The 13,042-nt window shown below is 48.4% G+C and overlaps 1 protein-coding gene across 6 annotated transcripts in view; it reads right to left on the reverse strand.

Moving 5' to 3' along the window:
* Nucleotides 1-13,042, reverse strand: part of C2H22orf23 (chromosome 2 C22orf23 homolog) — a 55,464-nt gene that overhangs the window by 7,456 nt on the left and 34,966 nt on the right. For all 6 annotated transcript variants that reach the window (XM_029590139.1, XM_029590144.1, XM_029590140.1 and 3 more), the window contains 2 exons: nucleotides 964-1,101; nucleotides 690-790 (listed from right to left, as the gene is read on the reverse strand). In XM_029590139.1, coding sequence (XP_029445999.1) covers nucleotides 690-790; nucleotides 964-1,101 — 239 coding nt within the window. The remainder of the gene's footprint in view (nucleotides 1-689; nucleotides 791-963; nucleotides 1,102-13,042) is intronic.

Genomic DNA, 13,042 nt, shown 5'->3' on the forward strand with positions numbered 1-13,042 from the left:
CTGGCCAATACTGCTCCTGCTTCTTCAGGCTGCAACGGCCTGGCTGATGTTGCTCTGCCTGCTGAGTCCTGCTTCTTTCTTCTACCTTGTGAAGCTGATCTGCTCCCTCTTACCATGATGACTGCACCTCCTCCTTCCTACCCACACAGACCCACATGACACAACCTCTACTTCTGGGTCTGCGTGGGAAGGAAGAAGGCGGCATAATCGCCAAGGTTCTGCTATCAAGGAACATCTACAGAGTTTTGCTCTGCTGTCTAAGGCCACATCTGAGGAGAGCTGATGGAAGCACTAGGCGGTTCCCCCAAACCTGTGGTGCTTTAGGTGGCTGCCTAGTCCACCGAATGCTTCCAGCAACCCTGGTGATCTTTCTGGGACAATTTATGCCTTTTTCAGGGGTGAGTGGTTAGCAATATCTTGGGAGGAAAAAGAATGCGTGTCTTTTAAAACAATTATAAAAGTTTAGTACTGAATACCAGCACCTTTTTCTAGGCAACAAAGTAGCTTATACCCTCACAGTTTGCTCTTCATAATTTATTATTATCATAAAAAAGTTGGTTTTATGATTCAGTCTGTAATAAGGGTTATGCATGTGAGACCTATAAATAGTTCACCTTTGCTGAAAATCAAAGGCTCTCTTTTCCACTCTCCTTGCTACATGCTCCTTCAAATGCTGCTGAAGAGATTACCTGAGAGATCTCAGTTTGAATGATTGTGCGATACTTCTTCCCTTGCCCTAAAGCTTCCATGTCAGCGAGGAACTCCTTTCTCTCCTGGATTTCATTCACCACTGGAGAGGAAGGAGGAGAAGGCTGGAGTAAGGCAACAAATTTGGTGACTGCTGCTGCCACATTATGCATGCAATGTCTCCTAGAAATAGTTCACCAGTACCCTGGCCTGGCACTGTGGAAAACAGTTATACTCTGCCATGAAAATCCCAAAGCCCTGATGCCCTCAACTTACATTCATCAAATCTGTCAATCACTGGCACCTCCTCTTGTATGGGGGCAGGCAGTGGTGGTGGTCCTCGTTTTGGTTCTGGAATGTCCTTCCCAGTTGCCAGAATGTTCTGCAACCTTCTTTTCTCCTTTTCCAGATCTCCTACAGAGCACAAGGTAAAACATAAACAGAGAGAGAAAGAGATATTGAGAGAGAGGACTCTAATTAAATCTTCTGAGCTAGTGCCTATTCCCCATTGTTCCAGGAATTCTGGGGGAAGCCTCTCGTTGTTTATAAAAGAACCAAAGAAGTTTATTCTCTATGCACCAAAGCTGCTGAGGATTGTCATGAATTCATGGCTCTCACTCAGTTATTCTTCTAATTACAATAATAATTGTTCTTGCACATTCTCAGGAAAAATACCTTGAAGTAAGACTGAACTGTTCTCTCTTCTTAATGCTAAACTGAGGTCACTATTATAATATGAGTATAAAAAGAGTGATCAACTGGCTTGATCTAGTACAATGGAGTCAAATACACCTTGCTATGTCTGTTATTTGTTCCATGGCCTGCTGAGATCTCTAAGCTGTAGTTAGTGGTGGGATGTCCTCCTCCAACACTAAAACAGATTAATGCTCTGATACTAGTGGATGATTGGAGGATTAAAGTATGGAGCATATAGGATCTGGTGATTGTAGGCAGAGACCTTGAGTCATTAGCTGGGAGATCGGCAGGGCTCTAGTGATGGGAGGTGGTAGCTGTAGCCTGGCCTCTGCTAGTGAAGTGCCATAAGCCACATATTGTTGTGTAGGCAGAGAGGCTTTTACAATTTCACTAGGATGCACTGGTAAATTCTGATCCCCTTCTGTAGACCTCCTAGACGCTATAGAATGAGGTGATAATGGGGAGATGTATGGACCATCATCTGAATTGATATGGAGTGACTCCCCTTCTGTATGTGTCAGCTGCGCCGATGCAGTACCAACGTGCATCAATGCCTGCATCGAGGTTGATCTCCGAAGTGTAGATTGATCACCTTTTGAATGTTTCAAAGTCTTTATAGCAGAGTGCATCAGCAATTTTGATGCATTGTATGTCAACTTCTTTGATGCAGCATGCATCAAAAAGTGCTTCAACTGGTTTGTGCCTCATTTATTTATTTTTATATATCAACATTCAATTGAGATATCACATCGATTTACATTCAGGTACTGTAGGTATTTCCCTATCCCCAGAGGGCTTACAATCTAAGTTTGTACCTGAGGCAATGGAGGGTAAGGTGACTTGCCCAAGGTCACAAGGAGTGACAGCGGGACTTGAACGCTGGTCTCCTGGTTTGTAGCCCACTGCTCTAACCACTAGGCTATTCCTCCTCTAACCACTATTCGTTCCTCTAACCACTATTCCTCCTCTAACCATCTATTCCTTCCTCTAACCACTAGGCTATTCCTCATGTGTTAATGGCTTCTGTGCATTGTGCTTTATTGTCTTCAATGCACTGTGCATCGACTACACTAATACAGGGTGCATCAATTGTACCAATGCATTGTGCATAGATCACACTGATGCATCAAGTGTCAGGCAGTTTGATGTAGCCTGCTTCAGATGGATGGACAATGTGTTGGTTGATTCAGTTGCTCCGATGCATCGGCATGCTTCAAGAACTTTGAAGGTCCATGCATCGATTGCTTCAGAGGTCTTGATGCATCATTTTGGAATGCTAATTGACGATTTACCCTTTTTTGACGGCACTGGGACTGACTGCACCGAGTGTGTTCAGGGCCCTTGTTGGTAATAGTTTGATTCAAATTTACTTCCTTCCCCTGTCATTGATGCAGAGAGTAATGTTGGAGTTGCATCAAAGGTGAGCATAAGGCTTAATGGTTAAGGGTAGTAATCGCCGCATCAAGCAAGTTACCCCGATGCTTATTTACCCTGACTGCACAGAACAATGCTTTGTTAGGATTTACATTCAGACTACATCCATTTTCCACATTTCCCCCTGCCGTTGAAGTAGAGAGCAATGCTGTATATGCATTCAAAGTGATGTATCAGGCTTAATTGGTTTAGGGTAGTAACCGCCGTAATAAGCAAACTACACCCATGCTTATTTGTTTACCCAGATTGTGAAGTTCAGTCCTTGTTGGTTGTTGTCTGAAAGCAAATCCTCTTTTCCACATTTCCCCCCACTGTAGAAGCAGAGAGCAACACTGTTTATGCATTCAAAGTGATGTATCAGGCTTAATTGGTTTAGGGTAGTAACTGCCATAATAAGCAAGCTACCCCCACGCTTATTTGTTTAACCAGATTGTGAAGTTCAGTCCTTGTTGTTAGTTATCTGAATGCAAATCCTCTTTTCCAGGTCCTAGGCCAGTAATTCCTATCTCCAACAAGCCTCTTTCTAAATTGAAACCAAACTATCATAGTTACTCTAGAGAAAGGGGATAACTGACCCCAACTCTCTTGGGGACATCTGGATATCCACAGTAAACTAACTAAAGAAGAGAACCCTGTGATGGCAGTTTCAATGTCAATCCAACTTTTCTGTTTATGCTCATAATACCATTCTAACACTGCCCTTAAATGCGCGGCAGCATAATAGCAGGTCAACTTGGGCACACTCAACCCTCCCTGGGATTTGGTTTGGAAAAGAACATTCTTAGACACCCTGGGTGGTCTTTTCTTCTAAATGAAGCCCTTTATTTTCTTCTCCCGATTTCGTAGGACAATATCTGATACTTATATGGATAATTTCTGAAAGAGGTAAGAAAACCTGGGGAGTATATTCATTTTAATAGTATGGATTCTAGCTAACCAAGGTAAGCCTAGTCTATCCCACCTAGCCAGATCGCTAAAAATATCAGATGCCAGATGTTTATAATTAAATTCAAAGAGGTGAGCTTCGTTCAAACACAGATGTACCTCAAGGTATTTTATGCTCTCCTTTGCCCAACGGAAAGGTAAGCTGGCCTGCAAATTTTGGGCCCCTTCCAGGGAGAGATTAACATTCAGAACCTCAGATTTGTTTTCATTAACTTTAAAGCCTGAGACATTTCCATATCCCCTCAATTCTGCTAAAGTGTTATGAAGGAAAGATGGGGCGTGGACAAGGTAAAGAGTAAATCATCGGCAAACAGCATCAGCTTATAACTATGTGACCCAACTGGGATTCCCCTAACTGATACGTTCACACGTATTTTAATAGCTAGAGGCAAAAAGGATAATGCAATAGAGGGGACAATGGACATCCCTGTCTCGTGCCTCTTTGCACTGAAAAGAACTCAGTGGATCAGCCATTGATCCAGATACTTGCTTTTGGGTTCCGGTACAAAGCTTGAACCCAATTTGTAAAATACTCTCCCAGCCCCATTCTTTGTAGCACCTGGAATAGAAATGGCCAGTGTACTCAGTCAAATGCCTTTTCAGCATCAGTTGCTAGTAAAACAGCGGGGATATGGTGCATTTTGGCCCACCACGTTAAATTTACCACCCTATGGACATTGTCAGCAGCTAGCCTTCTGGGCACAAATCCCAATTGATCTCTGTGTATTAAGGAGGGGGCCACCTTACCCAACCTTAGCACCAGGACTTTAGCTAAGATCTAAATTAATTAAAGAAATGGGCCTGTATGACCCGCAAAGGGTAAGGTCCCGTCCTCCCTTTGTTAATACTATAATACCCGCTACATTTGCACCCTGGGCCAACTCCCCCCGTTCTCTCAGGAAATTGAACATTTCTACTAAGGGGTCCAGATCACTGGGCGGAAGATTTTATAAAATTTAGAGGATAGCCTATCGATCCCCAGAGATTTGCCAGGTTTAAGGTTAGAAATAAGCATGAACACCTCTTCAATCTCTATTTTTCTGTTCAGAAAATCCCCAGGTGTCTCATCGAGCCCTGGAAGTGAAACATCTTTAAGATAATTATCAATATTGGCATTCCTAATATTCAGATCTGCTGCATATAGGTCCGTACAGAATTGAACAAACCGGTGCGATAACAAGTTGCTATCATATATAAATTGATCTTCCTTAGTTTTTAATTTCAAAATTTGATTTTGCATGGCCGGGCCTTCAGTCTCCTAGCCAAGAGCTTCCCTGCCTTATCCCCGAATTCGAAATATTTTTGTTTGACTTTGTTCATATGCAATGCTATTTTGGCTAGATCCAACTTTTGTAACTCCTGTTTAGCTGCATCTAGTAGCGCAGTAATGGATTTCTCTGGGTGTCTTTTATGGCGGAGTTCTAATTTACCTATCTTTTGCCGTGTTCAGTCCCTTTCTTTCTTAAGATATGAGGCACGTGAGATAAATTTACCTTGCAGCACAGATTTCAGACATTCCCAAAGAATTGCTGGTATAACCTCCCCATTTCTATTAATGAAAAGATATTCCTTAATATCGGTCATCAACTTGGAGACAAAGGATTTATCTGATAACAAATCCTCATTTAGTCTCCAGTATTTCGTCCCGACCCTGTCTCTCCCCATCTTAGGTGCAAAGTCGGACTAAGTTATGGGACCTATACCTGCATCTAATGTTTGGCCCACCAGAGATTTAACCAGCAAAAAGAAATCTATTTTTGAGTATGCTAGATGGGCTTTAGAATAGAAAGAAAAATCCTTCACAGTAGGATTATGTAACTGCCAGATGTCTATCAAGCCCCAATCTGAAATCATTGCTTTCAAATTAACGTTTCTGAATTTTAAGTGCTCCGTTTGCACCTCCAGAGTTATCTAAAAATGGATTCCTAGTTAGATTAAAATCCCCTCCAACAAAGAGATGACCTTCAGCCCAAACAGTGAGAATATTAGAAAAAATCCCCCTGAGAAATATTCGGGGCATTTAAGTTAACAAATGTGAAAAGCTTCTTCAATATATTAGCTTTTAAAATCAGGAATCTCCCACTGGAGTCTCTAATAACTACTGCCTTCACATCTACTACCAAGTGTTTAGAGAACAAAATCCCCACACCCCCATATTTGTTATCTTTCATAGCAGGTGCAAAGTATTGCATAGGAAAATTACCCGCTCTCATCAACCGCTCATGCCTTGCTTTTAAATGGGTCTCTTGGCAAAAAAATCACATAAGATTTCAGAGTCTCAGTTTCTCATATCAATGACTTCCTATTTTGGGGAGTGTTTAAGCCTTTAACATTCAACAACATTTTTAACCATTCCACAAAGACAGTACCCCCCACTCCCATATCCACTCTGTGACCCCAATGTCCCAGCTCTTGCACACTTCATTGACTGAAACATGTCAACAAAATAGAACCCCCATCCATGTCTGTCTGCCCCCGCCTCCCCACCATCCTTCCAGAATCTCTACCCCATCCTCCCCTCCCAGCCCCAAACCGAGAACGCCATATCCCACCATGGCGAATACCTCCCATCATGAGGAATACGCCTCTGAAAGAGATGAGGCCCAAATCCACATATCCCCTCCCATCCACTAAATCCTCACGATCCTCTGCTAACTTATGAAACCAAATAAAGCATAGAAAAAGAGAAATAGAAAATATTCAAATCCCCCACTAATGAAACAGGAGCTTCTACCAGCAAGGATGAAACTCGCCCCAGAGAACACCTGAAAGAAGCCTTAGGAAAAGGCCATGAATCAACCACCAGCTTTCCTATATAAATTCCTGAGCCAGATCAGCCACTCGCCATTCCAGGTGACGAGGGATTCCTGGTGTATCTTCGTAGCCTTCTACCTGCCTCTGGAATCCTCTGCCATTGTGGTTGTTCTGATCTCCTCTTCCGCAGAGGCTGATCCATCGGCTGTTCTTCAGGCATAGTGTTGTAGTTATGTGTGTTTATGGATCCTTGGGTGCTGTGGAGATGACCACGCCCACGGAGAGGAGCCCCATGAGGAGCCATAGCACTGGGCTAGACTCATATTACACAAACACAAGAGTTTTTTTATTAAACAGCTTGAAGAGAACCACCAGAGGTGGCAGTAGTGAGGCAGTCTAGTAGTTGCAGTCTCAGGGACCTCGGCAGAGGGAGCTCTTCTCTCTTTGATGACATCAAGAGGTTCCGCAGCAGGTCTTCCAGTGAGGAGATATTGTGGATGAGATAGACTGAGAGTTAGAGTACTCACTAGGTGTTTGCTGTTGATATGCTATTCCACCAGGTCTGTTGTAGAAGGTACAGGCACAGAGGCAGGGAGAGCAGGCCCTCGAGGAGCGAGTACCTGTTCCCTGTAAGGCACCTGAAATAAAGCAGAGGGCCCCCGAGGAGTGGGTACCCAGGTTAGCAAATACCCCGAAGGGCAGAGAGAGGGAGAGCTTCCTGTGGCAGCACGGAAGCGGAAGAGTAGCGTAGACAAGAACGCATTCGAGTCCTTGCTAACTCAGGGAGCTAGCAAAAGAGTGAAGGTAATATACCCGGATGGCGTGACATCAGCATGATGGAACGCCCTCGATGTTCGCGCCAAGGGTGGTACAAAGATGTAGGTTGCGCTCACGCGCGCACCCTAGTAGGTACCTGGGAGGAGCAATGGCGGAGGCTGCACCATAGCCGTTCCAGGGACGCCAGAGAGGTCAGTTTGTAGACACGGCGGTAGCCATCTTGCCCAGGTAAGCGGGAGGAGCCATGAAAAAGGTGAAGCAAACGGGGAGAAGCCGTTGAAGACCGACAGACACAACACATAGACATGGTTACTCCTACATCATGTAGAAACATGGCTGCCGCAGCTACAGTCTTAATCTTGCTGTTTTGCCTTGGAACGTGAAATACAGTCCAACGGGAAAAAGCCACCGGTAGCTTATGGCCTCCTTTTTCAAAACAGAGATTATGTGTTTAAATTCCCTACGTTTCCTAATGCTATAGAAGACAGGTCTTGGAACACTTCAACTGTCTGATCTCGCCACTGAAGCGGCCCATGCTTTCTGGCCAGCTGAGCAATTTTTTCCTTTGTTGTAAAGTCATGGAAGCCTGCGATGATATCGCAAGGTAGATTTCCATGTTGTGCTCCAAGTGATGGGTGGGCCCTGTCTAGCTTAATAGGAAGCTCCTTGTCCAGTGGGCCATCAAGTTGTAAAAGTGAGTCACACACACTTTGAACAATCTGAAAACAGTCCCCCAGCTCACCCTCTTCTGGAAAACCGCGAAAACGGAGATTGGACCTGTGGGACCTGTTTTCTAAGTCCTCCAATTTCTCCTCTAGCTCACTCAATGATCTGATAAGTTCCGCCTGCGCTTCCTTAACGCTGAGCAACTTCGTGCTCTGATCCTCGACGTAGGACTCCGTGTCCTCTCTGACCCAGCTCGGCTACCTCTCCCCGCAGCTCAGCGACCACCACATCGAATTCAGCTTTAATACCTGCCATATCTTGTCTCACCTCCTTAAACAAGTTTTGAAATTCTGCCCGGAAGGGCACTCCTGAGGTGTCCGCAGTGATCTCGACCAAGATCGTGTCCGAAACACCAGCCGCGGTCCCCTCCTCACGGCCTTCCGCCTCCACCTCTTCAAGCCCGATTGCTTGTACCACCTCCCAGCTCGAAAAGGAAAGTGTGGCATTCTCTGAAATGCTCCCTGTTCCATGTGCAGGTCCCCAGAGGCAGGCAGAGCTCCAGAGTTTCAATGCGTGGATGAGACCATGGTGCAGGGAAGAGGGATTCAGCTTTATTAGGAACTGGGGAAACTTTTGGGGAAACTTTTGGGGAAAGGGGAGACTTTTCCGAAAGGATGGGCTCCACCTTAACCAGAGTGGAACCAAGCTGCTGGCACTAACTTTCAAAAAGGAGATAGAGAGGAAAATTGGTTCTTACCTGCTAATTTTCGTTCCTGTAGTACCACGGATCAGTCCAGGACAGCTGGGTTTTGCCTCCCCACCAGCAGATGGAGACAGAAGAAGACTTTGCGGACTCTGTCCTAAACCCCTGAGGTGCCACCTAATGTCTACCAGTATGATTCAGTACCCAAGCAGAAAAAACAGATACAAAAAACCATAACTATCAACCATAAAACCACCTCCCTCGCAGAGCAGAGGATATGAACACACTAAACCGCATGTAACAAATAACGAAATGCAGAGAATAAAACTTACATAGAGAATGATCAGCCACCAGCCGAGCGGACTCTCCATCGTCTTCCTGGGCGGGTCGTCTGGACTGATCCGTGGTACTACAGGAACGAAAATTAGCAGGTAAGAACCAATTTTCCTTTCCCTGTACGTACCCGGATCAGTCCAGGACAGCTGGGATGTACCAAAGCTATCTCAACCAGGGTGGGACTGAGAGAGTCCCACTCGGAGCACACTGGCCCCAAAGGAACCGGGCTCTGGAGCCCGGACATCAAGCCGATAATGCCTTGCAAAGGTATGCGGAGACTGCCAGGTGGCCGCCCTACAAATTTCCTGTGGCGACACCTGCTGGCACTCCGCCCAAGAGGTCGACTGCGAGTGAGTAGAATGGGCCTTAAGGCCAGAAGGAAGCGGATGACCCTGAACCAGGTAAGCAGGAGAAATCGCCTCCTTCAACCATCGGGCAATCATTGACTTAGATGCCTTCTGCCCTTTTTTGGGCCCACTCCAAAGTACGAAGAGGTGGTCCGAAAGTTGAAAACCATTCGTTACCTCTAAATAGCGTAACAGAGCACTCTTCACGTCCAACTTCTGCAACTCCTTTGCCTCTGGAGAAGAAGAATCCACCCCCGCAAAGGAAGGAAGTTCCACAGACTGGTTCACATGAAAAGATGACACCACCTTCGGGAGAAAAGACGGAACGATTCTCAGGGAGACTCCCGCCTCGGAAATACGCAAGAAGGGCTCCCTGCACGACAGGGCCTGAAGCTCGGACACCCGTCTAGCGGAAGAAACCGCCACCAGAAAAACCGTCTTCAAGGTCAGATCCTTCAAAGTCACCCGACGCAATGGTTCAAAAGGAGCCGAACAAAGCGCTTTGAGTACCAGGTTTAATCTCCAAGAAGGACACGGACTCCAGACCGGAGGGTGAAGGTGCTTAACGCCCCGCAAAAAACGAACCACATCCGGGTGAGAGGCAAGAGGCACTCCCTGCACCTTCCCTCTGAAACTGCCCAGAGCCGCCACCTGCACCCGCAGCGAATTGAATGCCAAACCCTTGGCTAGTCCTGCCTGTAAGAAATCCAGAACTTCTGGAATAGACGCCTTCGCGGGCTGTACACAGTGGTCGATACACCAGGACTCAAAGACTCCCCAGACTCGGACATACGCCATAGACGTAGAAGTCTTGCGGGAACGTTAGAGCGTGGCCACCACCGCATCAGAGTAACCCTTACTCTTCAACCAACGCCTTTCATAAGCCATGCCGCTAGACAAAAGCGATCTGCCTCTGTGAAACAGACGGGCCCCTGCCGCAGTAGCGTGGGAGATGGATGAAACCTCAGTGGACCGTCCACTGCCAGAGCCAGAAGATCCACGAACCACGGACGCCTTGGCCACTCCGGGGCCACTAGAATCACTTTTCCGGCGTGACTTTCGATGCGGCGCAGGACTTTGCCCACCAACGGCCATGGGGGAAACACGTACAGGAGAATGTTCCTGGGCCAGGGGAGGACCAGAGCGTCCACTCCCTCCGCCCCCGGTTCCCGCCAACGACTGAAGAACCGAGGGGCCTTGGCGTTGCGGTACGTCGCCATCAGATCCATAGCCGGCGTGGACCACCAGTCGCACAGACGATGAAAGGCGTCGTCGGAGAGTTCCCACTCTCCGGGGTCTAGTTGGTGGCGACTGAGAAAATCCGCTTGGATGTTGTCCACACCGGCAATGTGAGACAACATCCGGTATCCGGTAAAGATGTGCCTCTATCCACACCGGCAATGTGAGACAACATCCGCTATCCGGTAAAGATGTGCCTCTGCCCAGCGGAGCAAAAGCTGTGCCTCCGCCGCCATCGGACGGCTCCTGGTGCCGCCCTGACGATTGATGTATGCTACTGTCGTCGCATTGTCGGAGAGCACCCTCACCGACCTGCCCTCCACCAACGGTAGGAGGGCCTGAAGCGCTAAGCGAACCGCTCTGGTCTCTAAGCGATTGATCGACCAGGAGGCCTCCTGCCTGGTCCACTGACCCTGGACCGACGTATCCTGACAAACCGCTCCCCATCCGGAGAGGCTGGCATCCGTGGTCACTACGGTCCAGCAGGGAGTCTCCAGGTCCATCCCCTGACGCAAGTTGTGCGGAGAAAGCCACCACTGCAGACTGGAACGCACCGTCCTCAACAGGGGAAGAACAGCATCGTAAAGCTGCGAGCGAGGCTTCCAGCGGGACAACAAATCTGAATGAAGAGGACGCATATGTGCAAATGCCCATGGTACGAGATCGATGGTCGAGGCCATGAAGCCCAGGACCTCCAGGCCGTAGGATGAGAGAGAGATTGGAATTCCGACACCTGTTGCCTGAGTTTCCAAACTCTTTCCTCTGTCAGAAAGACCTTCCCTGAAACCGTATCGAAACGAGCCCCGAGGAATACCAAGTTCTGAGAGGGGATCAGATGGCTCTTCGCGGGGTTGACCACCCATCCCAAGGAGCCCAACTTCCAGAGGACCCGTTGAACCGCGTCCCTGCAGAGACTTTCCGACTTCGCTCGAACCAACCAATCGTCCAGGTACGGATGGACCAAGATCCCCTCCCGTCGCAAAGCGGCCGCAACTACCACCATCACCTTGGTGAATACCCGGGGAGCTGTCGCCAGACTGAACGGAAGGGCGCAGAACTGAAAGTGGCGCCCCAGGACTGCAAACCGCAGGTATCTCTGATGGTCCGGACTGATGGGGATGTGGAAGTACGCCTCCGACAGGTCCAGAGAAGCCAAGAACTCCCCTTTGTGCACCGACGCTATTACCGAGCGAAGCGTTTCCATCCGAAACCGGGGCACCTTCAGAGCGTGGTTTACGAGCTTCAGATCGAGGATGGGCCGGAAGGACCCGTCCTTTTTTGGAACCACGAAGTAAATGGAGTAGCGCCCACGCTGCAGCTGCCCCGCAGGCACCGGAACTATGGCCCCTAGATCTTGCAGGCGTTGCAGGGTGACCTGTACCGCCAAGCGCTTCTGGCTGTACGCGCAAGGGGAAACTATGTAATGGTCCCTGACTGGCCGTGCAAAATCTAAGGCGTAGCCGTGCTCTATTATGTCTAGGACCCATTGATCGGACGTCAGCTGGACCCACGCCTCCCGGAAAAGAGACAACCGTCCCCCAATCTTTGGAACGGAAGGGTGGGCCGGCCGCACTTCATTGTGTAGTTTTGGAGCTCCCATGGGCCTGGGGGGCACCACCCCTGGCTGGGCGACGGCCCCGAAAGGACTGATTCCAAGAAGACTGTCTGGGCGCGTTTTGACGAAAGGATGACCCGGTGGACCGAGAGGACCGGAAGCGACAATTCCCCCGAGAACGATTCCGCTGAGGAAAAGCACCTTTCGACCAGTATCTATCCTCCGGCAACCGGTGAACCTTGTTCTCACCCAGAGACTTAATCAGATCGTCCAACTGTTGTCCAAAGAGGAGCTTCCCCTTAAACGGCAAGGAACTCAGCTGCGCTTTGGAAGAGGTATCCGCCGCCCAGTGCCTGAGCCATAGGAGCCTGCGGGCCGAAACCGCTGAGACCATCGTCCGGGCAGACGTTCTCAGGAGATCATACAGGGCGTCAGCGCCGTATGCAACCGCCGCTTCCAGCCGACTAGCTCGCTCTGCTGCCGCACCAGACAGGTCGGACTCAGCCTGCCAATCCTGAACCCATCGGAGACAAGCCCTTTGGGCGAAGCTGGTACACATAGCTGCCCTGATCCTAAGGGCCGACACCTCAAAAATCCTCTTAAGTTGCAGTTCCAGCTTACGATCCTGCAGATTTTTTAAGGCTGTACCCCCTGTTACCGGAATAGTGGTCCGTTTGGTAACTGCGGCCACTGCGGAATCAATCTTGGGAAGCCGGAGGAGCTCCAACGCGTCATCCGGGAGCGGGTACAATTTTTCCATCGCTCGGCCGACCTTTAAACCTAGCTCCGGATTGTCCCATTCCTTATACAATAAACCGTGACCGACCAGTGAAAAGGAAAAGAACGAGCCGGCCCTCGGAGACCCACCATGACGGGGTCCATAGATCCAACCCTGGAATCCTC

Source organism: Rhinatrema bivittatum, chromosome 2 (assembly GCF_901001135.1).
Source record: "Rhinatrema bivittatum chromosome 2, aRhiBiv1.1, whole genome shotgun sequence".
NCBI classification, from domain to species: Eukaryota; Metazoa; Chordata; class Amphibia; order Gymnophiona; family Rhinatrematidae; genus Rhinatrema; species Rhinatrema bivittatum.